The sequence below is a fragment of the Oncorhynchus mykiss genome, chromosome 32, assembly GCF_013265735.2.
Source record: "Oncorhynchus mykiss isolate Arlee chromosome 32, USDA_OmykA_1.1, whole genome shotgun sequence".
Taxonomy (NCBI): domain Eukaryota; kingdom Metazoa; phylum Chordata; class Actinopteri; order Salmoniformes; family Salmonidae; genus Oncorhynchus; species Oncorhynchus mykiss.
In genome coordinates this window covers 11016793-11043211 of record NC_050572.1, presented here as the reverse complement: position 1 = coordinate 11043211, position 26419 = coordinate 11016793, and the positions used below count along the sequence as shown (strand labels likewise).

Sequence of the window (26419 nt, the reverse complement as noted above, 5' to 3'; positions counted from 1 at the left end):
ACCCAGCGCTGTCGTTCCTCTATCTGGGGACCCAGCGCTGTCGTTCCTCTATCTGGGGACCCAGCGCTGTCGTTCGTCTATCTGGGGACCCAGCGCTGTCGTTCCTCTATCTGGGGACCCAGCGCTGTCGTTCCTCTATCTGGGGACCCAGCGCTGTCGTTCCTCTATCTGGGGACCCAGCGCTGTCGTTCCTCTATCTGGGGACCCAGCGCTGTCGTTCCTCTATCTGGGGACCCAGCGCTGTGGTTCCTCTATCTGGGGACCCAGCGCTGTCGTTCCTCTATCTGGGGACCCAGCGCTGTCGTTCCTCTATCTGGGGACCCAGCGCTGTCGTTCCTCTATCTGGGGACCCAGCACTGTCATTCCTCTATCTGGGGACCCAGTGCTGTTGTTCCTTACACCTTGCGCTGTTAACTCTATGGGTTCACCTCTTATCGGATAGTACTCTCACACACACTGAGAGGAGAGAGACCTCTGGGGACACTGACCTCTGGGGACACTGACCTCTGGGGACACTGACCTCTGGGTCACTTTTAAATATTTTGGGAATCAACGTAGGCTATTTTTACTATCATGTAAAAAGCACACTATGGACCTACGCTGTTAGAAAACACTCCTGCAGGGTTCGGCTGGTCTTGGAGTGCCACAGATTATGACTGGTTATAGATAGTGTTTAAGTATTGTATTGTGAGTATGTCTATAAACTCGTTAGAGAAATTAGCTGAGATATATCCTGATTTTTTTCTGGACAGGAATTCCTATTCTAAATCCTAATCTAATCAAAACAATGTTGATTAAACCGCTGTCGATATTAGAGATCACGTTAGGGTTTCTTCTGTGTTAAAACTGTATGTTATTGTGTTTTATAACACATTAAAACAGCACTCTGTTGTTAGTGTCTTAAGATTTGTATGAACATGTTTGAGTGACATAGTGGAGCATTAGAACATGGTACACTGCACATCTAAACCACTTAGCACACAGAGACTCCTGATTGGTACTGACATGATCCCGCAGGACAGCGAGATGTAGGGAGGGAGGGACTGTGTGCGTGTGTGTGTGGGGGGGGGGGTTAAGGGTGGGAGAGAGATGTGTGTGTGTGTGTGTGTGTGTGTGTGTGGGGGGGGGGTTAAGGGTAGGAGAGAGATGGGTGTGTGTGTGTGTGCGTGGGGGGGGTTAAGGGTGGGAGAGAGATGTGTGTGTGTGTGTGTGTGTGTGCGTGGGGGGGGTTAAGGGTGGGAGAGAGATGTGTGTGTGTGTGTGTGCGTGGGGGGGGGTTAAGGGTGGGAGAGAGATGTGTGTGTGTGTGTGTGATTGAGAGAGAAAAAGGGAGATGAGAAGTTGGAGGAAAAGCTTTGCTACTGACATGTTGCACCGTAGTGTGGACTAGGACAAGCCAGTCCATGTGTCTGGTCAATCATTTACATCATGTATTAGTTAAAATATTACTGCAATTATCTGAAGGTGGGTTTTTTTTGCATCGATAACCATTGCAGGACCATTAGCTATGCACATCTTACACTGCACCTCATAAACTACTGGCAGATGGATGTACCAAATTATCATAATATACTTCCAGGGTTACTTTTTACATCAACCTGGTATAATTATTATTAAAAGCATTATATTTTTGTGGTTAATAACAATTATATAATGTAAGTCAATAGGCCTTGCAGTGATAACCATGTAGATACAATTTATAATACAGCATATTATAAATACATGCCCTTTAAAGAGCTGAGAACATTGTATACTTTCCCTTTTAAAATCACATATAAAGATGAATTTCAATGTTACAAATATCAGATATTATATAAAACACGATGGTTCATACATGACCAGTGTATCTTCCTCTTCCCGTGGTCTGCCCTGACTGTCAGAGATGACAGCGACAATCCCCCGTATTTGCGGATATTATAAAGTCCCGCCCCTAACACCAAATTGCATTGGTCGCTATTTCTGGAGGCGTGGGGGTTACATTTTATACTGTTTGACCATTTGCTCACATGCCTGTCATTCCGAATTAATCCTCGGATTCAAGCTAGTAGGAATTGTGGTCGGAAATGAAGATGGAGGTGTATGTTGATAAATGATTTAGATAGTGGATTTATGAAGTAATTCATAGCTACCCATATGCTTGGACGGAACAATAGTGGACTTGGAGACAAAAGGAAATCTCGAGATAGCATGATAGTAAGTCAATAATACATTTTTCCAGCTAGCTCGTCTTCTTGGAGAGGCCATTCTGACTGTATGCACATTTTCAGTTTGAAATCTGACTCGAGTTGGCGAATGATTCTGCTCTGAGGAAACAAATACAGCTAGCTAAAGTAGTTACTACTGCCAGCGACCTCACACAAAGTAGCTTGTAATAACTGTTAGGTAAAATAGCTATCTTACAATAGGAAGCAGCTAGCAGATTGCTGTAGAGCTCACTGGAGAAGCTTTGAGAACTAGGAACATTGCCAAGTACTGTTAGCATCTACTGTAGCTAACTAACTAACGTTGAGTCAACTGTGTCAGGCGTGAGTTAAAAATCATTAATTAGTAGCTGGTTTCGTGACTTAGGTTGGCAAGATAACTACGATCGCTGGTTAGATGGTCAACTAGTTGCTAGTTAGCTAACTGTGCTGTCATTGGCATGACAAGCCCAGGTGGCTTCCGTAATCAGACCGCTGTCAAAAAAAAGTTTGTCCCTCAGCTAGCAAGTCATTTATACCCTAGTCTTATTTCCAGCAGTACCCGTTTCAGTCTGGTTTAGTCTCCATACGATGTAGCTAATCAATTGATTATGATTTGTATTGTAGTGACGGTCAACTAGCTACTGCTTAGTGTTTATGCCGGTAGATATTGTGGCTATACACTGATCAATAGTCTTGTAACATCGATCTGCGGTGGATACAGACTCACCACGGTGGGAATAATTAGGTGAACTTTCCAACAGGAATCTGTTCCAAAAACTTCGTAAATAACAAGGACGCCAACAAACAACTCATACAAAGTAGCACGATCAATTCACCTTGTAAACTAGCTGCCGAATAGGCAACAACTCATCACGTAGATTATTCTTAATGTTTGTCCATAGGCAACCAGAGTGAGGACAGACATTTTTCGGAATAAACGCGGTGAGTGAAAATGTAATGAAGTAGCCCCCTCCATATCCGGTATCTTATTCTGTCGCTATACAACGTTGTTTGTTGGCGTCCTTGTTATTTACGAAGTTTTTGGAACAGATTCCTGTTGGAAAGTTCCACAAATTATACCCACCCGACTCACGACTGTAGAGACAGACACACACACACACACACACACACACACAGAGTCCCTCTGCTATAAAGCAGTTCCACAGTGATGGATTTACACTTTGATTCAGATTTTTCACTTTAAAATGTATGCCAAACAAAAAACATTTGATTTCAAAGTTTAACAAACCATGCACAAGGAGTACTTTGAATAATTTACACAGACATTTTCACAAAAACACTTTTACTGGAAGAATTGTGCTGAAGCACATTTTTGTAAATCTCCCTCAGTTTTTATGCGACTTAGGTTTTTCCAAAAACTGCACCAAATGAAGATTCAAAGATGTCTGCAGAAAGAACATGGTGTCGGCTATGACATTGACACTTGAGTTTTGAGGGAGAAAAAAAATATGGTTTATTGAATTACATTAAGTGACGTGAATTTACATCTGGTAAAGGAATAAGATCATGTGACCCTTATCCGTACTACACAGACATATATAATTATGGATATGAATTATGGTAATGAATTTCACTGTGATGTATCTTCAATAGGTACACAGGTAGAAATATCCAATATCTGTCTTTTGCATATTTGGGTATTCTACACACTGGCTATTATTATAATGAGCTCCTCCCCCAAATAACACCACGGCAAAGACAGTACAGTACTGCTTCTCCAATACAAATCCCAGATCATAAATGTAGGCGATGCCATGGCGATGTTGGCTAGCTAAACTCATGCGTGGGAACACGTCATCGGCCCTAACGGTCGTCTTGCGCTGGACTGCGCATGTGCAGGCCATCAAATCAAAGGCACTCCTTTGAATATAAAGTTGTTGTAATAAGAAGTTCAGCTACTTGAGACATTGGCTGGAATCTAGGTTGTGGCTTTTAGATTTTTTGAGAAAATGAACAATTTAAGGAACAGTGTTTCACTTCTCATTGACTTCTCCCAGTCCAAACCCCGGCCTGGTCTGCTTCACAAGTGTTCCTGGAAGTCTCGCGATGTTGCGCCTCTGGGTTTAGAAACTGTGTGACCACGGTCTGTACCAGACCAAATTTGAACCAATCACAGTACATACAGTGAAGTTGAATTGCTCAGTACAATACACTACATTATACTGTACTGCACCAGGAGTCTCATTAATCCAGAATTCTGTGTTTTTAATGCAGAAATATATATTTTTTAAAAGCGTGTAAGAAATGTGTTTTCTATGAAGGAAAGCTATAGTTGAACATCCCTGATCAGTCTATTGATGGAACACTGATGACGAGTTCTAAACGCAAATTTGATGATGGTCTGCGACCTCTACTGTACTGACCTCTACTGTACTGAACTCTACTGAACTCTACTGTACTGACCTGTACTGAACTGTACTGAACTCTACTGTACTGACCCGTACTGAACTCTACTGTACTGAACTCTACTGTACTGACCCGTACTGAACTCTACTGTACTGAACTCTATTGTACTGTACTGACCTGTACTGACCTCTACTGTACTGACCTCTACTGTACTGACCTCTACTGACCTGTACTGAACTCTACTGTACTGAACTCTACTGTACTGACCTCTACTGTACTGACCTCTACTGTACTGAACTCTACTGTACTCTACTGAACTCTACTGTACTGACCTGTACTGAACTGTACTGAACTCTACTGTACTGACCCGTACTGAACTCTACTGTACTGAACTCTACTGTACTGACCCGTACTGAACTCTACTGTACTGAACTCTATTGTACTGTACTGACCTGTACTGACCTCTACTGTACTGACCTCTACTGTACTGACCTCTACTGACCTGTTCTGAACTCTACTGTACTGAACTCTACTGTACTGACCTCTACTGTACTGACCTCTACTGTACTGAACTCTACTGTACTGAACTCTACTGTACTGAACTCTACTGTACTGACCTGTACTGTACTGACCTGTACTGTACTGACCTCTACTGTACTGACCTCTACTGTACTGACCTCTACTGACCTGTACTGAACTCTACTGTACTGAACTCTACTGTACTGACCTCTACTGTACTGACCTCTACTGTACTGACCTCTACTGTACTGAACTCTACTGTACTGACCTGTACTGTACTGACCTCTACTGCACTGAACTCTACTGTACTGACCTCTACTGTACTGAACTCTACTGTACTGACCTCTACTGAACTCTACTGTACTGACCTGTACTGTACTGACCTCTACTGTACTGAACTCTACTGTACTGACCTCTACTGAACTGAACTCTACTGTACTGAACTCTACTGTACTGAACTCTACTGTACTGACCTGTACTGAACTCTACTGTACTGAACTCTACTGAACTGACCTCTACTGTACTGAACTCTACTGAACTCTACTCTACTGAACTCTACTGAACTGAACTCTACTGAACTGACCTCTACTGTAAAGTATAGTCCTGTGCTCTACTGTAATTACTGCGCTGTCCGAACTTGTGAAACAGACTTCTATCATTGGTTCAGGTTTAGTCTGGCCAGAGCAGACTGACCAAATTTCAACTACTTTTAAACGTTCCTGAACGTCCGGTTTTGTCGGTGCTCAGTGGCTGAGGATGCCCGTTACAGTAAATGGGGAGAGTTGTGAGCTGAACATAACAGTATGCCAGTGGAAGGGAGGACAGTAGCAGGTGATACGACTGGTTTGTAACTACTACGATTTCCCATTGTAGCCAATTCAATTGCAGTAAGATATAATTAATAGTTTTAATCCCTTAATAATTCATAAACTTCTTATCAGCAAAATAAAAAATAAAACTAATTGGTAGGTCTACCTTCACTTGTTACTTCTGTGATCTTTCATTATCCTCCCTCCACATGAGGGAGAGACATTAGAAAATATATTCAAGGTGTGTGGGTTTTTTGGTAACGGAATTACAAGGCAATGTTTCTTAAACTTACAGAAAGCAGAACCATTTATCAAAAACATAAAATGTGTTGATAGTAGTTGGCAGGGGACTTTGGGCTCCCTAGTGCCGCAGCGGTCTAAGGCACTGCATGTCAGTGCTGGAGGTGTCACTACAGACCCTGGTTCGATTCTGGGCTGTATCACAACCGGCCCGTGATTGGGTGGCCCGTAGGGCGGCGCACAATTGGCCCAGAGTATTCAGGGTTTGGCAGGGGTACGCTGTCATTGTAAATTAGAATTTGTTCTTAAATGACTTGCCTAGTTAAATAAAAGGTTAAATAAATAAAAAATCTAAATGTAAAAAAAAATGTATTTGTAATACAGTAAGACTTTTTCTAGTAGATGTTGTCTAAGACCCCTTTTCCATCTGTTTGACCAGAAATCAAAGCCTTATTCCTAGGAAAATGTATATATGCCTTAATTCCTCTAAAATATAGACTCTCTTAGATTTCATTTGACACCCGCTCATGGCTCCTGATAGGAGAGAGCTTGGCCTAACAGCAGTATGAGGAGAGAGCTCTCAGTAAATATGATCAGATCTAAGCCTATACTGTGGTTCCTCAATTAAAAGTTGACTTTATGCAGTGGTGCATTATGGTATAGTACGGTATTGACTTTATGCAGTGGTACATTATGGTATAGTACGGTATTGACTTTATGCAGTGGTACATTATGGTATAGTACGGTATTGACTTTATGCAGTGGTGCATTATGGTATAGTACGGTATTGCCTTTATGCAGTGGTGCATTATGGTATAGTACGGTATTGTCTTTATGCAGTGGTGCATTATGGTATAGTACGGTATTGACTTTATGCAGTGGTGCATTATGGTATAGTACGGTATTGACTTTATGCAGTGGTGCATTATGGTATAGTACGGTATTGACTTTATGCAGTGGTGCATTATGGTATAGTACGGTATTGACTTTATGCAGTGGTGCATTATGGTATAGTACGGTATTGACTTTATGCAGTGGTGCATTATGGTATAGTACGGTATTGACTTTATTCTGGGGTGCACTATGGTATAGTACGGTATTGATTTTATGCAGTGGTGCATTATGGTATAGTACGGTATATTACGTCACAGCAAGTGGGAGTTAGATCGCTGATTATTCTTTTGGGTTCGGTGTAAAGCGTTGGTACCCAGGCGCTATTGCGTCTCTCTCCTCACTGAATGAATGAGGTGAATTGATGAATAAGTGATGGAAACCAGATAGGAACTGATAAATGTGCACGACTTCACCATTTTGAAATTGAATGAACTGAATAATGATAATGATGAGGATGAAGAGGGTGAGTTTTGAATTTAGAACAATAGTTTAAAAATAGCAGGAAACGGATGTCCGTGCCTGGTCAGCTGACTTCTCTTCTCAGACACCACTAATCCAGCTGTAGGTGAAGCTTTATCTTTAGGAACCAGGAACCACACAGTTACCGGGTCAACAGTAGGCTGTTTACTTGCCTCCCAAGGGGAGTGTGGCCTCTTCGAAACAATGGAGGAAAATCAACAAGATACCCAAGTATTCTTTCACAATAGCTGGCCTTATGGTATCTGCAGTTTTGCGCTGTGAAATGTCCCACTCTGTGGTGAATAGCATCCTCTTCACAAGCACCCACTCTTTGATTATGTAATTGGCTGTAAGGCACAAGTGTTCTATTTTTAGAAAATCGTCAGTCCACATGTCAAGTGTAATTACGCCGTTACCCAAGTTCTCTCAACTCCGGGACCACCCGCCAGCTGATTTTGTTTTTTGAGGCCGATGCAGGTCTCTATAGTGGTAGAGGAGATGGACTCTCTGACAGAAACATTCACACCTCCCCAATAATTTAGTATAATAGTTTGGCTAGGTGTGGGAATTCCACATTTTGTGCCACAGTTTAGGCGACTGACCGCAGCATCTTTCAGTAATCTGAGCAAGGATAGGAGCGATGTTTTAACCTTCTGAATGAATGGGTTTAACCTGTTGAATGAATTGGTTTTAACCTTCCGAATTGATGGTTATGGAATGCTACTGAATAGATAACAAGAACGTAAATAAACATCTGGTGGCATCAAATCAGATTTTACGTCACATGCACCGAATATATGTGGTGTAGATTTTACCGTGCTTGCTGACGACCCCTTCCTCCCAGCAATCAACAGCTGTGCATTATGAGTCTGACAGCACAGTGGGTCGTCGAGGATTTCACACTGAGGAAAGCCGTATTGCATGCTGGTTCTCATACCGCGGCTGCCATTTCAGTGGCATTCCAGAACATGTTTGAAACGTTTGAACACACTCCGGTATTCCATCTGTTTAAACTGTTTAAATGTTTTGCTCACGTCGGCCACTGAGTGAGAACACACAGACATCGGGAAAAAACAGGGTCTTTCACGCAAGGCACAGTGTTCTTTTCCTCGACGTGTAAAAAGGCATTTAGCTTGTTTGGGAGAACTGCTTCGCTGGGCAACTCATGGCCGCGTTTCCCCGTTATTGTTTGCTCTGCCACACAGGACGATCATCGGAGCCGGGGGAATAGGATTCCACCTTCTATATTGGCCTTTTTATTTGTGTTGTTTGGTGTCTCGTCGAAGTTCGTAGCGGGCTTTCTTGTGTGTCCGTGTCCCATTCATTGAAAGCGGTAGCTCTGGCCTGTATCCCAGAGCGGGTATTGCCTGTACTTCATGGTTTTTGGTTTGGGTACGTTCTTAATCACTGTGGGGACAACATCGTCGATGCACTTATTGAACTCAATGCTAGCGGATGAATCGCGGGAACGTCAAAAGTTATGTACCTTTTGATGGCATAGAAGGAAGGCCCTTCTTGCCTTGCCTCTCAGATCGTTTACAGCTTTGTGGAAGTTACCTGTGGCGCTGATGTTTAGGCCGAGGAATGTATAGTTGTTTTGTGTACTTAAGGACAACGGTGTCTAGGTGGAATTTGTATTTGTTGTCAAGGCAACTGGGCCTACTTTGGAACACCACTATTTGTGTCTCACTGAGATTCACTGTCAGGGCCCAGATCTGTGCAGATTCTGGTGCAGCAGCAAACAGTAGACATTTGACTTCAGATTCTAGTAGGGTGAGGTCGGGTGCTGCAGACTGTTCTAGTGCCCTCGCCAATTCTCTCTCGCTCTTTCTCTCTCTCTCTGTCTCTTTTCTGTTTCTACAGGAAAAAACATCTGGGGCAGCACTTTCTTCTCACCTCCAAGCTCTCCAAAACAGGGTGTACTGATTGGTCCATTCACTTCCTGGCTTTTGCTCCTGTCTGATAACATGCCAGAGCAGCGTTTACTTGTCCGGTCCATTTTCACAGCACTTGTTCACTTCCCTTCATGGTTTTATAAGGCAAAAGACTGGTGTAGGCAAGCCCATGCTTACCCCAATCCAGTTTTAAGTGGGTGGGGTGGGGAGGAGTGTGTTATTTGGGAGAAAGGACAGAGAATTGGGACTCATTAGAGTGTGAGTATGGGTTAGGTGAGGTCATGATGACTGAGGTGTCTGGGAGGTGTGTGTGTGTGTGGGGGGGGGGATTGTGTGTGTGTGTGGGGGGGAATTGTGTGTGTGGGGGAATGGTGTGTGTGTGAGACTGGGAATGGAGTTTGTTTGAATGTGAGACTGGGAATGGAGTGTGTGTGTGTGGGGGGGGGGGGGGGGGGGGGGATGGTGTGTGTGAGACTGGGAGTGGAGTGTGTTTGTGTGAATGGAGTGTGTTTGTGTGTGAGACTGGGAGTGGAGTGAGTTTGTGTGTGAGACTGGGAATGGAGTGAGTTTGTGTGTGAGACTGGGAGTGGAGTGTGTTTGTGTGTGAATGGAGTGTGTTTGTGTGTGAGACTGGGAGTGGAGTGTGTTTGTGTGTGAGACTGGGAGTGGAGTGTGTTTGTGTGTGAGACTGGGAATGGAGTGAGTTTGTGTGTGAGACTGGGAATGGAGTGAGTTTGTGTGTGAGACTGGGAGTGGAGTGAGTTTGTGTGTGAGACTGGGAGTGGAGTGTGTTTGTGTGTGAATGGAGTGTGTTTGTGTGTGAGACTGGGAGTGGAGTGTGTTTGTGTGTGAGACTGGGAGTGGAGTGTGTTTGTGTGTGAGACTGGGAATGGAGTTTGTTTGTGTGTGAGACTGGGAATGGAGTGAGTTTGTGTGTGAGACTGGGAGTGGAGTGAGTTTGTGTGTGAGACTGGGAGTGGAGTGTGTTTGTGTGTGAATGGAGTGTGTTTGTGTGTGAGACTGGGAATGGAGTTTGTTTGTGTGTGAGACTGGGAGTGGAGTGTGTTTGTGTGTGAATGGAGTGTGTTTGTGTGTGAGACTGGGAGTGGAGTGTGTTTGTGTGTGAATGGAGTGAGTTTGTGTGTGAGACTGGGAATGGAGTGAGTTTGTGTGTGAGACTGGGAATGGAGTGAGTTTGTGTGTGAGACTGGGAGTGGAGTGTGTTTGTGTGTGAATGGAGTGTGTTTGTGTGTGAGACTGGGAGTGGAGTGTGTTTGTGTGTGAGACTGGGAGTGGAGTGTGTTTGTGTGTGAGACTGGGAGTGGAGTGTGTTTGTGTGTGAGACTGGGAGTGGAGTGTGTTTGTGTGTGAATGGAGTGTGTTTGTGTGTGAGACTGGGAGTGGAGTGTGTGTGTTTGTGTGTGAGACTGGGAATGGAGTGAGTTTGTGTGTGAGACTGGGAATGGAGTGAGTTTGTGTGTGAGACTGGGAGTGGAGTGTGTTTGTGTGTGAATGGAGTGTGTTTGTGTGTGAGACTGGGAGTGGAGTGTGTTTGTGTGTGAATGGAGTGTGTGAGACTGGGAATGGAGTGTGTTTGTGTGTGAGACTGGGAGTGGAGTGTGTGTGTTTGTGTGTGAGACTGGGAATGGAGTGTGTGTGTTTGTGTGTGAGACTGGGAATGGAGTGTGTGTGTTTGTGTGTGAGACTGGGAATGGAGTGTGTGTGTTTGTGTGTGAGACTGGGAATGGAGTGTGTGTGTGTGTGTGAGACCGGGAATGGAGTGTGTGTGTGTGTGAGACTGGGAATGGAGTGTGTTTGTGTGTGAGACTGGGAATGGAGTGTGTGTGTGTGTGTGTGTGTGTGTGTGTGTGTGTGTGTGTGTGTGTGTGTGTGTGTGTGTGTGAGACTGAGAATGGAGTGTGAGACTGGGAATGGAGTGTGTTTGTGTGAGACTGGGAATGGAGTGTGTTTGTGTGAGACTGGGAATGGAGTGTGTTTGTGTGTGAGACTGGGAATGGAGTGTGTGAGACTGGGAATGGAGTGTGTGTGAGAGACTGGGAATTGAATGTGTGTGTGAGAGACTGGGAATGGAGTGTGCGAAACAATTTGCCAGAATTGTACATAATTATGACATAACATTGAAGGTTGTAGACTTAGGGATGCCACCCGTTTACTGAAATAATAAATGTTTTGTTTTCGAATTGATAGTTTACGGATTCGACCATATTAATGACCAAAGGCTCGTATTTATGTGTGTTATTATGTTAGAATTAAGTCTATGCTTTGATATTTGATAGAACAGTCTAACTGAGCGGTGGTAGGCAGCAGCAGGCTCGTAAGCATTCATTCAAACAGCACTTTCATGCGTTTGCCAGCAGCTCTTCGCTGTGCTTCAAGCATTGAGCTGTTTATGACGTCAAGCCTATCAACTCCCGAGCTAGTCAGCGGTGTGCGCGCTAATTGTGTTTCAAACGTCACTTGCTCTGAGACTTGGAGTAGTTGTTCCCCTTGCTCTGCAAGGGCAGCGGCTTTTGTGGAGCGATGGGTAACGATGCTTCGAGGGTGGCTGTTGCCAATGTGTTCCTGGTTCGAGCCCAGGTAGGGGCGAGGAGAGGGACGGAAGCTATAGTGTTACACTGGCAATACTAAAGTGCCTATAATAACATCCAATAGTCAAAGGTATATGAAATAGAAATGGTATAGAGAAATAGTCCTATAAATACTATAATAACTACAACCTAAAATCTCTTACCTTGAAATATTGAAGTCTCATGTTAAAAGGAACCGCCAGCTTTCATATGGGGGCGGCAGGGTAGCCTAGTGGTTAGAGCGTTGGACTAGTAACCAGATGGTTGCATTTGTTCTTGACTGACTTGCCTATTTTAAAGGTAAAATAAATATGTTCTCATGTTCTTAGCTTTTTACATGGCACATATTGCACTTTTACTTTCTTCTCCAACACTTTGTTTTTGCATTATTTAAACCAAATTGAACATGTTTCATTATTTATTTGAGGCTAAATGGATTTGTATTGATATATTAAGTTTTAAATTCAGGCTGTGACACAACAAAATGTGGAGAAAGTCAAGGGGTGTGAATCATTTCTGAAGGCGCTGTAGGTGGGAGGGCATGCAGGCAGTCGGCAATTTATTAATGCACAATTTGCCTAAATGGGTAGTGGAAACACTTCAACCACTACGTTTTTATTCGCCACTGTAGATTTTAGTGGTTTCTTTATTTGACATTTTAGGTGTGACGCATTACGTCCAGATGTTTTTCTTGACACAAGATAGTTAAATGTAAACGCACCTTTAGCAGGCAATTGTCAACAAAAAATGTTTTGCAAATGTTCCAAAGGTCGACAACAAATCACTGGACAAGTTAATAAAAACATACCTACGGAGGGGAATATTAGAACCAACACTCTGAAGTTCCTGTTTGGTGTTGGGCTGCCTCGCAACACTCCACTGTGTCTCTACCCAGTTGAAATGACTGACTCCCAGTGATGCCCTGTTGCCATGGTCAAAGTTTGGTGTTCTCTAGTCTGGTAGGTGGGGTCCATGGAAACATACTGTAGCTGGGTGATATTTACATGATTCATCTAGCTCTGTTTATACCATACAAGGAGATGTCTGTGTGCGTGTGTGGTCTCGTGGAAGCAGACAAAATGTGTGTGTGTGACTGATATGAATATAAAGAATCTTAAGAAGTGGAATTTCTTCAAATAAGTTGAGCACATGTTCCTGCATGAGAGTTCTCTCCCTCTCTCAATTCATTTCAATTTAAGGGCTTTATTGATATGGGAAACATATGTTAACATTGCCAATTGCAAGTGAACTAGATAGTAAACAAAAGTAAAATGAACAGTAAACATTACACTCACAAAAGTTCCAAGGGAATAAAGATATTTCAAATGTCATATTATGGCTATAGACAGAGTTGTAACTATGTTCAAATAGTTAAAGTACGAAAGGGAAAATACATAAATCTGGGTTGTATTTATAATGGTGTTTGTTCTTCACTGGTTGCGCTCTCTTTCTCCCTCTTTCTTTCTCACTCATTCTCTCACTCACACACTTTTATGTTACTTGCGGAGAGCCTGAAGTAACATAATAAAGAGAGGAAGTGAAAGAGAGTGAGGGAGAGTGCTGTTGATAATGAGAGAGCTGAGAATGTCTGAAGTTGCAATCAAGGGAGAAACGAGAAGGAAGGAAGGCTTTTTGGATTGTGTGTCTTTTTGTATTAAAGGTCAACTTTAGGCACAAACTACTTTCTCAATTTTCAAAAACAAATGATGTGTGTCTTTTAGTGATTCGTTGATGTCATTCTGGACATGCTTTCCGTTACTGATGTAGCTAGCTATTTCAGTAGCTGAGCTAGCCAGTTGTAGCTAGCTAGTTCATTAGCTGAGCTAGCCAGATGTAGCTAGCTAGTTCATTAGCTGAGCTAGCTAGTTTAGTAGCTGAGCTAGCCAGATGTAGCTAGCTAGTTCAGTAGCTGAGCTAACCAGATGTAGCTAGCTAGTTCAGTAGCTGAGCTGACCAGGTGTAGCTAGCTAGTTCAGTAGCTGAGCTAGCCAGGTGTAGCTAGCTAGTTCAGTAGCTGAGCTAGCCAGGTGTAGCTAGCTAGTTCAGTAGCTGAGCTAGCCAGGTGTAGCTAGCTAGTTCAGTAGCTGAGCTAGCCAGGTGTAGCTAGCTAGTTCAGTAGCTCAGCTAGCCAGGTGTAGCTAGCCACTAACTCATCCAGTATGTGTTGACGTCATTTTACATGATTTGTTTTTGGGCGAAAGCTGTAGAGATCGGTAAGAAAAGGCACTTCTGTACATAATATCTTATTAATACATGTTTTTGTTTTTAAGCTTTAAATGACCTAGTATGATGGCGCATTGATCAGTTATACAGTTTAAAGTCGTTATTTTTGCTTTTTTGCCCAAAGTTAACTTTTAACAACCGCCTCTTTGCTTGCTTCCCAGGTAGAGGTGTGTCCACAGCAGATGACGGAAGATGTTGGCTATGAACCAAGGAGTGGTGGAGGAATGGCTGTCGGAGTTTAAGGTGAGGTGAGGGGGGTGGGTGTGTGTGTGAGTTAGAGGAGAACCAGTGTCAATGTGTCACCATCAGTATTCACTGCACCTCTGTCACACTGTCTCACGCTCAATTCAAAGGGGCTTTATTGGCATGGGAAACATGTGTTTACCAAAGCAAGTGAAATAAACAAATTCAACATCAACAAAAAGCTATTAGAACCTTAAACATTGCTTTTAAAAAAGTTTTAAAAAATGATAAAGATATTTCAAATGTTATATTATCATCTATGTATAGTGTTTTAGGGGTAAGATAAATAAACAGAAGTATTGGTTGTATTTATAATGGTGTTTTGTGTTCCACTGGTTGCCCTGTTCTCATGGCAACGGCCCACCAATCTTGCTGCTGTAATTGGTATTTTGTCTAACAGATATGAGAGAGTAATTTTTAAAATTACTTTTACCCTTTTTTTTCGTAATATCCAATTGGTAGTTAGTCTTGTCCCGTTGCTGCATGTGTCCTCCGAAACACAACCCCGCCAAGACTCACTGCTTCTTGACACAATGCCCGCTTAACCCGAAAGCCAACCTTAGACTGTGGGAAATAGTTAAAGTGCAAAAGGGAAAATAAATAAACATAAATATGGGTTGTATTTACAATGGTGTTTGTTCTTCACTGGTTTGCCCAGGTCACAAATCTCGCATTTGTGATGACACACTGTGGTATTTTACACAGTAGATATGGGAGTTCATCAAAATTGGGTTTGTTTTTTAAATTTTGTGGGTCAGTGTAATCTGAGTGAAATATGTCTCTAATATGGTCATACATTTGTCAGGAGGTTAGGAATTGCAGCTCAGTTTCCACCTCATTTTTGTGGGCAGTGTGCACATAGCCTGTCTTCCCTTGAGAGCCAGGTCTGCCTACGATGGCCTCTCAATAGCAAGGCTATTCTCACTGAGTCTGTACATAGTCAAAGATTGTCTTAATTTTGGGTCAGTCACTGCGGTCAGGTATTCTACCACTTTGTACTGTTTAGGGACAGACAGCATTCCAATTTGCTGTTTTTTGTTTGATTCTTTCCAGTGTGTCAAGTAATTATCTTTTTGCTTTCTCATAATTTGGTTGGGTCTAGTTGTGTTGCTGTCCTTGGTGGTCTGTTTTGTGTTTGTGAACAGAGCCACAGAACCAGCTGGCTGAGGGAACTCTTATCTAGTTTAATCTGTGGGCATAGCTTCCTTTTAGGTGGCTGTAGAGTTTAACAGTTCTTTTCTGGATTTTAATAATTAGTCCTAATTCTGCTCTGCATGCATTGTTTGAGGTTTTGTGTTGAAGGGGAAGGATACTTTTGTAATCAAATCAAATGTTATTTGTCACATACACATGGTTAGCAGATGTTAATGCGAGTGTAGTGAAATGCTTGTGCTTCTAGTTCCGACAATGCCGTAATATCCAACGAGTAATCTGACCTAACAATTTCACAACAATTACCTTATACACACAAGTGTAAAGGAATGAATAAGAATATGTACATAAAAAAAAATATATGAATGAGTGATGGTACAGAACGGCATAGGCAAGATGCAGTAGATGTTATAGAGTACAGTATATAGATATGAGATGAGTAATGTAGGGTATGTAAACATATAAAAGTGGCATTGTTTAAAGTGGCTAGTGATACATTACATCAAGATGCAGTAGGTGGTATAGGGTACAGTATATACATATGAGATGAGTAATGTATGGTATGTAAACATTATATGAAGTGGCATTGTTTAAAGTGGCTAGTGATACATTTATTACATCAATTTTTCCATTATTAAAGTGGCTGGAGTTGAGTATGTTGGCAGCAGCCACTCAATGTTAGTGGTGGCTGTTTAACAGTTTGATGGCCTTGAGATAGAAGCTGTTTTTCTCTCGGTCCCTGCTTTGATGCACCTGTACTGACCTCACCTTCTGGATAATAGCGGGGTGAACAGGCAGTGGCTCGGGTGGTTGTTGTCCTTGATGATCTTTTTGGCCTTCCTGTGACATCGGGTGGTGCAGGTGTCCTGGAGGGCAGGTCGTTTGCCCCCGGTGATGCGTTGTGCAGACCTCACTACCCTCTGAAGAGCCTTACGGTTGTGGGCGGAGCAGTTTCCATACCAGGCGGTGATACAGCCCGACAGGATGCTCTCGATTGTGCATATGTAAAATTTGAGTGTTTTTGGTGACAAGCCAAATTTCTTCAGCCTCCTGAGGTTGAAGAGGCGCTGCTGCGCCTTCTTCACAACGCTGTCTATGTGGTTGGACCATTTCAGTTTGTCTGTGATGTGTACGCCGAGGAACTTAACTTTCTACCCTCTCCACTACAGTCCCGTCGATGTGGGTAGGGGGGTGCTTCCTCTGTTGTTTCCTGAAGTCCACGATCATCTCCTTTGTTTTGTTGACGTTGAGTGTGAGGTTATTTTCCTGACACCACACTCCGAGGGCCCTCACCTCCTCCCTGTAGGCCGTCTCGTCGTCGTTGGTAATCAAGCCTACCACTGTAGTGTCGTCTTCAAACTTGATGATTGAGTTGGAGGCATGCATGGCCACGCAGTCGTGGGTGAACAGGGAGTACAGGAGAGGGCTGAGAACGCACCCTTGTGGGGCCCCAGTGTTGACGATCAGCGCGGTGGAGATGTTGTTACCTACCCTCACCACCTGGGGGTGACCCGTCAGGAAGTCCAGGACCCAGTTGCACAGAGCGGGGTGGAGACCTGGGATCTCGAGCTTGATGACGAGTTTGGAGGGTACTATGGTGTTAAATGCTGAGCTGTAGTCGATGAACAGCATTCTCACATAGGTATTCCTCTTGTCCAGATGGGTTAGGGCAGTGTGATTGCAATTGCGTCGTCTGTGGACCTATTGGGTCGGTAAGCAAATTGGAGTGGGTCTAGGGTGTCAGGTAGGGTGGAGGTGATATGGTCCTTGCATACCACTGCTGGCTTGCTTCTGAAGCTAAGCAGGGTTGGTCCTGGTCAGTCCCTGGATGGGAGACCAGATGCACTCTTTCCTCTGGTCTAAAAAAATATCCCAATGCCCCAGGGCAGTGATTGGGGACATTGCCCTGTGTAGGGTGCCGTCTTTCGGATGGGACGTTAAACGGGTGTCCTGACTCTCTGAGGTCATTAAAAAAAATCCCATGGCACTTATCGTAAGAGTAGGGGTGTTAACCCCGGTGTCCTGGATAAATTCCCAATCTGACCCTCAAACCATCACGTTCACCTAATAATCCCCAGTTTACATTTGGCGCATTTATCCCCCTCCTCTCCCCTGTAACTATTCCCCAGGTCGTTGCTGCAAATGAGAATGTGTTCTCAGTCAACTTACCTGGTAAAATAACGGATAAATAAAATAAATAAATGATGACGGACGCGAACGCTACGGTGCAGTAGTCAGTTACCTTAGCTTTCTTGGGAACAGGAACAATGGTGGCCCTCTTGAAGCATGTGGGGACAGCAGACTGGGATAAGGATTGATTGAATATGTCTGTAAACACACCATCCAGCTGGTCTGTGCATGCTCTGAGGACGTGGCTGGGGATGCCGTCTGGGCCTCCAGCCTTGTGAAGGTTGACATGTTTAAATGTTTTGCTCACGTCGTCTGCAGTGAAGGAGAGCCCGCAGGTTTTGGTAGCGGGCCGTGTCAGTGGCACTGTATTGTCCTCAAAGCGAGCAAAGAAGTTGTTTAGTCTGTCCTGGAGCAAGACATCCTGGTCCGCGACGAGGCTGGTTTTCCTTTTATAGTCCGTGATTGACTGTAAATCCTGCCACATGCCTCTCGTGTCTGAGCCGTTGAATTGTGATTCTACTTTGTCTCTAAACTGACACTTAGCTTGTTTGATTGCCTTGCGGAGGGAATAGCTACACTGTTTGTTTTCGGTCATGTTTCCGGTCACCTTGCCCTGATTAAAATAATGTAGAATGCTGTATGCAGAGTCTCAATTGGGTGTTTGTCCCATTTTGTGAATTCTTGGTTAGTGAGTGGACCGCAGACTTCACAATCATAGAGGCCAATGGGTTCTATAGCTGATGGAAGTATTTTTAGCCAGATCCTAGTTGGGATGTCGAGCTTTATGTTCATTTGGATGGTATAGAACACCTTCTTGCCTTGTCTCTTAATTCACAGCCTTGTGGAAGTTGTCTATCTGTGGTATTGGTGTTGAGGTAGGTACAGTGGATTCGGAAAGGATTCAGACCCCTTGACATTTGACACATTTTGTTATGTTACAGCCTTATTCTGAAATTGATTACATTTTGTGTGTGTGTGTGTGTGGGGGGGGGGGGGGGGGGGTCTCATCAAACTACACACCATAATGACAAAGCAAAAACAGGTTTTCAGAAATTGTTGCAAATTTGTGTTCAGACCCTTTACTCAGCACTTTGTTGAAGAACCTTTGACAGCGATAACAGCCTCGATTCTTCTTGGGTATGACGCTACAAGCTTGGCACCTGTATTTGGGGAGTTTCTCCCATTCTTCCCTGCAGATCCTCTCAAGCTCTGTCAGGTTAGATGTGGAGCGTCGCTTTACAGCTATTTTCAGGTCTCTCCAGAGATGTTCGAACGGTTTCAAGTCCGGGCTCTGGCTGGGCCGCTCAAGGACATTCAGATCCCGAAGCCAGTCCTGCGTTGTCTTGGCTGTGTGCTTAGGGTTGGTGTCCTGTTGTAAGATGAACATTCGCCCCAGTCTGAGGTCCTGAGCGCTCATGAACAGGTTTTCAACAAGGATCTCTCTCTGTACTTTGCACCGTTCATCTTTCTCTCGATCCTGACAATCCCTGCTGGCCACTACCATAAAGGCCTGATTGGTGGAGTGTTGCAGAGATGTTTGTCCTTCTGGAAGGTTCTCCCTTCTCCACAAGGGAACTCTGGAGCTCTGTCAGAGTGACCATCGGGTTCTTGGTCACCTCCAATCGTCTCCCCCGATTGCTTAGTTTGACCTGGCGGCCAGCTCTAGGAAGTCTTGGTTGTTCCAAACATTCTTCCTTTTTAAGAATGATGGAGGCCACTGTGTTCTTGGGGACCTTCAATGCTGCAGAAATGTTTGGGTACTCTTCTCCAGATTTGTGTCTCGACACAATCCTGTCTCGGAGCTCCACGGACAATTCCTTTGACCTCCTGGCTTGGTTTTTGCTTTGACATCCACTGTCAACTGTGGGACCTTATATAGACAGGTATGTGCCTTTCCAAATTATGTCCAATCAATTGCATTTACCTCAGGTGGACTCCAATCAAGTTGTAGAAACATCTCAAGGATGATCAATGGAAAGGATGCACCTGAGCTCAATTTCAAGTCTCATAGCAAAGGGTCTGAATACATATGTAAATAAGGTGTTTTTAAAAACGTGTTTTTGCTTCGTCATTATGGGGTATTGTGTGTAGATTTGAGATTTTATTTATATATATATATATGTGTGTGTGTGTGTGTGTGTGTATATTATTTTATTTATTTTAAATCCATCATAGAATAAGGCTGTAACTTAACAAAATGTGGAAAAAGTTAAGGGGTCTGAATACTTTCCAAAGGCACTGTATATTTATTTGTCTGCTCTAAGGCAACTGTGTCTAGATAGAATTTGTAGTTGTCCTGGCAACTGGACTTTTTTTGGAACAACATTATTTTGTTCTTAGTGAGATTCACTGTTTGGACCCAAGCTGTGCAGAAGATCTAGGTGCTGCTGTGGGCTCTCCTTGGTTGGTGACCGAAGCACCAGATCATCAGCAAACAGTAAACATTTGACTTCAGATTCTAGTAGGGTGAGGACAGGTGCTGCAGACTGTTCTAGCTAGTGCCCTCGCCAATTTACTGATGTATATGTTGAAGAGGGTGGGGCTTAAGCTGCACCCCTGTCTCACACCCCGGCCCTGAGGAATGAAATGTGTTTATTGCCAATTTTAACCGCACACTTGTTGTTTGTGTACATGGATTTTATAATGTTGTATGTTTTTCCCCCAACACCACTTTCCATCAATGTGTATGTCAGACCCTCATGCCAAATTGAGTCTAAGGCTTTTTTGAAATCAACAAAGCATGAGAGGACTTTGTTATAGTTGTTGCTCTCTCATTTACTCATTCTCACACACGCATACACACATCGTTAACTGTTATTTCAAGGTTACTCCGAGTACAGAGTGTTGATCTGTGTGATTGTGTACAGACCCTTCCTGACAGTGCAGTGTCTAGCTACGCAGCGTCTCTGAAGGAGAAAGGCTCCCTGGTCCCAGCGCTCTACAAAGTCATCAGAGAGAACTACAGTGATGTACGTACTACACACACACACACACAGATACAATCCACACACACACACACACACACGGATACAATCCTTTTCCACTAGTACTGCTACATTCTGGAAAAATACTAGCCAAGAGCTTGTGTTCTTTGCTAAATAACCAGCTAACTTTCTAAAGGGGTTTAGATGAAACAACAACCTAGGTATGTTGAAACTAAAGCTAAAACTTAAAATGAACTCTCCCTCAAACCTTCTCCTCTCCATCTCTCTTCTAGCTGTTGGAACCCGTGTGTCACCAGCTGTTTGAGTTCTACCGTAGCGGGGAGCTTTGGCTACAGCGGTTTGTGCTCCAGTTCCTCCCTGAGCTGCTCTGGTCCCTCCTCCTGGCTCCGTCTGCAGCCAGGGACCCACACACCTCAGGCTGTATAGAGGCCCTGCTACTGGGGATATACAACCTGGTGAGAGACACACCAACACACTCTCCCTCTCTCCTCTCTCTCTCTCTCTCCCTCTCTCCTCTCTCTCTCCCTCTCTCCCTCTCTCCTCTCTCCTCTCTCTCTCTCTCTCTCCTCTCTCTCCTCTCTCTCCCTCTCTCCTCTCTCCTCTCTCCTCTCTCTCTCTCCTCTCTCTCCCTCTCTCCCTCTCTCCTCTCTCCTCTCTCTCTTCTCTCTCTCTCTCTCTCTCTCTCTCTCTCTCTCTCTCTCTCCTCTCTCTCTCTATCTCCTCTCTCTCCTCTCTCTCTCTCTCCTCTCTCTCTCTCTCTCTCCTCTCCTCTCTCTCTCTCTCCTCTCTCTCTCTCTCTCTCTCTCAGAATAACAGAGTAGGTCAGCTGTCAGTCGTCATCCTGTCTCAGCGATTACTCATCCTGACATTTAGCAGCTCTGACAGTGCCTTTGAACACACATTCACACACACCACTCAGACATTGCTTTCTTGGCTCTTTTAACAAATGTTATTTCCTTCAATCTGACATTCCGTCTCTCCCCCCCCCCCCCCCCCCCCCCCCCCCCCACCCTCCCCTCTATGTAGGAGATCGTAGATAAGGATGGACAGAGTAAAGTCCTCTCTTTCACTGTCCCCTCCCTCTCCAAACCCTCAGTCTACCACGAGGTAAGTACAAGTCAGTCTTTCTCTATGAACAGTAGTGTATGGATGGAGATGGCCAACTGTTCAGTCTTCCCCAGATCAAAGTGTTTCTAATCCAGAGTAATTAATATGAATAAACCCCTCCCCCAGCCCTCCCACATTGGCTCCCTGGCGTTGACTGAAGGGGCTTTAGCCAATCACGGGCTGAGTAGAGTGGTGTACAGCGGGCCTCACCTACAGAGAGAAACCTTCACTGCTCAGAACAGGTCAGAGACAGCGAGCTATGGTTGAGTTGGAACTCGACTGCTGTGTGCTACATTTCTTTCACGACTAATTGACTGTTGTGCAACAGTTCTTGGTTTGCGTTAATGTTGCATTTTGTGTGTGTGTGGTTTTACTATTGTTGTGGGGACCACAAGTCCTTACAATTTGGGCATTTCGCCGGTCCCCACAAGGGAAAAGGCCTGTTTTAGGGGTTAGAAATAAAGGTAGGGTGTGGAGTTATGGGTTAGTGGTTAGGAAAAATAGGACTTTTAATGGGAATAAATGTTTTGGTCCCTACAAGGATAGTAAAACAAACGCCTCTGTGTGTGTGTGTGTGTGTGTGTGTGTGTGTGTGTGTGTGTCTCTGTGTGTGTGTGTGTCTCTGTGTGTGTGTGTGTCTCTGTGTGTGTGTGTGTGTGTGTGTGTGTGTAGGTTCGAGGTGCTGACCTTCCTGCTGCTGAGTTACAATGCGTCCCTCAGTTACATGTCCTCCTCCTCTCTGCAGTCCCTCTGCCAGCTCAGCTCCAGGTACCACAGATAATACGTCATGACCCTGCGCTGTTCTGCCATCAGGGAAAGTCCGTTCCCAACACGCGCACACACACACATTCCCACTCCCCATGCCAGCATCTGCTCAACTGATCCTCTTTAAGACTTGAGCGTGGAACTGAGCCAAGATACTACCACTTCCTAGAGAGGCTAGGACACACAGATCTCTCTCTGAGGACTACTTCATCTGCTGGCAGTGTGTTGAACACTGAGCTAAAGCCACTCAGAGGGGCGATCTGCTCACTACAGTTCTACTGGATAAGAACATGAATGCTGGCACCACTGTGGCCTTTAGGAACAGGGCTGCTTGAGGTCAATACATTTAGACACAAGTAATAGACTTCCTTGTCTTGTTCCAGAAACATTGTTTGCTTGCAAAACCTGCCAAAACATAGCAGTATACCTAGACTGGTATGGATTTTTCAAATCCTAGTGCTCTTTTATAAAACAAAATACGCTGGCTGACACATTTCTCAAAGAGTGCCTTTGTGTCTCGGTTGGTTGACTCTATTCTCTGTACTGTGATTGGTTGACTGTATTCTTTATACTGTGATTGGTTGACCGATGGTATTCTCTGCCCTGTGATTTGGTTAACAGGGTGTGTATCTGTGGTTTCCCACGACAACATTTGAGGAGGTATAAAGGTATCAGCTCTCGTCTGACCGTCACTTCTGAGTTCCTGGTTCAACTCGTCACTGGGATACACTACGCACTGTGAGAACACACACACCAGAGGAGGCTGGTGGGAAGAGCTGTAGGAGGACAGGCTCATTGTAATGGCTGGAATAGAATAAATAAAACGGCATCAAACATATTAAAACCACATGTTTTGACTCAGTTCCATTCATTCCATTCCAGCCATTACAATGAGCCTGTCCTCCTATAGCTCTTCCCACCAGCCTCCTCTGATACACACTAGCCCTAATCTCTGACCCCTGATATTAACCTTGACCCGGACCGTGTGTGTGTGTGTGTGTGTGTGTGTGTGTGTGTGTGTCCAGGTGTAATGGGGAGATGGACCTCGGTTCCAAGGCGCTGGATGATGTTCTGTACCGAGCTCAGCTAGAATTGTTCCCTGAAGCTCTACTGGTGGGTGACATCTCACACACACACACACACACACACACACACCGGTGTGTGCCAGGACACTGACCTCTCCCATGGTGTTTGTGGGGTGCCAGTAATCCCAGTAGATTATTCAACGTTGAGATGTTAATCTGTAATCCTGAAGGCTGCTGCTGTGTCACACAGCTTCACAGCAGGCAGCGGTTGTTCAACAGTCCCGTTGTCAATGCCTAACATTGTGTGTTTAGGTGGGTAATGCCATCAAGTCCTCTCAACAGTGTGCAGCGCTAAAGTCTGGCGCTAGTAAAGAAGGAACTCGCATCATTCAGGTGGAGATGACTCCTACTTCCTCTAGGTATGTGATGTATAAACTCTATCGACACAGTTTTCATGTTTTCATCTATAGGTATAGTTTCGTAGATTCATCTTTTTTTGTGTGGACATTTTAATATATTGGATTTTGACATTTCATTCCATAACGGTATCATGTGCCAAGCTAGATCAATATTGTGTTTTTTATGGATGATGATTTTAAATGACATTTCCTGTTTACCTGTTTTGAACTACTGATAATTGCCCCTCTGAATGTGCATTCCGTCCTGTAGGATCTCACGGAACGCAGTCACATCACTCTCTATCAGAGGACATCGCTGGAAGCGACATGGTAAGACACACAGGCACACAAACAGGACTGGGTTTAGAAACACTATCCTAGTCTCAGTAGGGTATCTGATCTATTCTCTGTAGCTTGTCTAGTGATTAAAGACATTTCGTCTGTCTGTGTAGTGGCCTGTCTGTAGAACCATTAATGACTACTGATGAGAGGTTATCAGTTCTAGACCCTTCCCATCCACACAGCTCTACTGTCTACTGATGAGAGGTTATCAGTTCTAGACCCTTCCCATCCACACAGCTCTACTGACTACTGATGAGAGGTTATCCGCTCCAGACCCTTCCCATCCACACAGCTCTACTGACTACTAATGAGAGGTTATCAGTTCTAGACCCTTCCCATCCACACAACTCTACTGACTACTAATGAGAGGTTATCAGCTCCAGACCCTTCCCATCCACACAGCTCTACTGACTACTAATGAGAGGTTATCAGCTCCAGACCCTTCCCATCCACACAGCTCTACTGACTACTAATGAGAGGTTATCAGCTCCAGGAGGAACTGGAGTTCAGCATGTCATGGGTTCTCCACATCAAGATATTTACTTACCTATGTATTATTCACTACGTCACTGCTCATGTGTCTCCATATTGTCCTCTAAACATTATCACTGTCAAATCAAATGTTTTTAGTCACATGCGCTGAATGCAGTGAAATGCTGAATACAACAGGTGTAGTAGACCTTACAGTGAAATGCTGAATACAACAGGTGTAGTAGACCTTACAGTGAAATGCTGAATACAACAGGTGTAGTAGACCTTACAGTGAAATGCTGAATACAACAGGTGTAGTAGACCTTACAGTGAAATGCTTACTTACAAGCCCTTAACCAACAATGCAGTTTCAAAAAAATATAGATAAGAATAAGAGATAAATAGTAACAAGTAGTTAGCAGCAGTAAAATAACATATTACGGATGCATTATCGCTACCTATACAGTTGAAGTGGGAAGTTTACATACACTTAGGTTGTAGTCAGTAAAACTCGTTTTTCAACCACTCCACAAATTTCTTGTTGACAAACTATAGTTTTGGCAAGTCGGTTAGGACATCTACTTTGTGAATGACAAGTATTTTTCCTACAATTGTTTACAGACACATTATCTAACTTATAATTCACTGTATCACAATTCCAGTGGGTCAGAAGTTTACATACATACATACATACATACATACATACATTAAGTTGACTGTGCCTTTAAACAGCTAGGGGCGGCAGGGTAGCCTAGTGGTTAGAGAGTTGGACTAGTAACCAAAAGGTTGCAAGTTCAAACCCCCGAGCTGACAAATCTGTCGTTCTGCCCCTGAACAGGCAGTCATTGTCATTGAAAATAAGAATTTGTTCTTAACTGACTTGCCTAGAAAGGTAAAATAAAAAAATAAAACATTCTGATATGCTAATTGACATAATTTAAGGCAGTTGGAGGTGTACCTGTATGTATGTATTTCAAACTCAGTGCCTCTTTGCTTGACATCATGGGAAAATATAAAGAAATCAGCCAAGACCTCAGAAAACAAATTCCCAAATTCCCACCTTCCCACCCTCCCAATTTCCAAATGCCTGAAGGTACCACGTTCATCTGTGCAAACGCCAGTATAAACACCATGGGACCATGCAGCCGTCAAACCGCTCAGGAAGGAGATGCGTTCTGTCTCCTACGTACTTTGGTGCGAAAAGTGTTGATCAATCCCAGAACAACAGCAAAGGACCTTGTGAAGAGGCTGGACGAAACTATATCCACAGTAAAACGAGTCCTATATCGACATAACCTGAAAGGCCGCTCAGCAAGGAAGAAGCCACTGCTCCAAATCCGCCATAAAAAAGCCAGACTACGGTTTGAAACTGCACATGGGGACAAAGATCATACTTTTTGAAGAAATGTCCTCTGGTCTGATGACACAAAAATAGAACTGTTTGGCCATAATGAGCATCCTTATGTTTGGAGGGTAATTTGGGATGCTTGCAAGCCGAAGAACACCATCCCAACCGTGAAGCATCATGTTGTGAGGGTGCTTTGCTGCAGGAGGGTCTGGTGCACTTCACAAAATAGATGGAATCATGAGGCAGGAAAATAATGTGGATATATTGAAGCAACATCTCAAGACATCAGTCAGCAAGTTAAAGCTTGGTCGCAAAT

General features: G+C 44.0%; 1 protein-coding gene across 3 annotated transcripts in view; it reads left to right on the top strand.

Moving 5' to 3' along the window:
- The first annotated feature begins 2000 nt into the window (after positions 1-2000).
- Positions 2001-26419, top strand: part of LOC110487917 (hyccin) — a 32081-nt gene continuing 7662 nt past the window's right edge. For 2 of the 3 annotated variants that reach the window (XM_036970796.1, XM_036970798.1), the window contains exons 1-11: positions 2001-2193; positions 14339-14420; positions 20570-20671; positions 20920-21102; positions 21674-21754; positions 21881-21996; positions 22427-22522; positions 23141-23257; positions 23545-23632; positions 23857-23963; positions 24214-24272. In XM_036970796.1, the coding sequence (XP_036826691.1) occupies positions 14370-14420; positions 20570-20671; positions 20920-21102; positions 21674-21754; positions 21881-21996; positions 22427-22522; positions 23141-23257; positions 23545-23632; positions 23857-23963; positions 24214-24272 (1000 nt within the window). In that variant the 5' untranslated portion in view covers positions 2001-2193; positions 14339-14369. Of the gene's footprint in view, positions 2194-13487; positions 13663-14338; positions 14421-20569; positions 20672-20919; positions 21103-21673; positions 21755-21880; positions 21997-22426; positions 22523-23140; positions 23258-23544; positions 23633-23856; positions 23964-24213; positions 24273-26419 lie in introns of those variants that run through there. The other variant, XM_036970797.1, reaches the window with a different exon arrangement.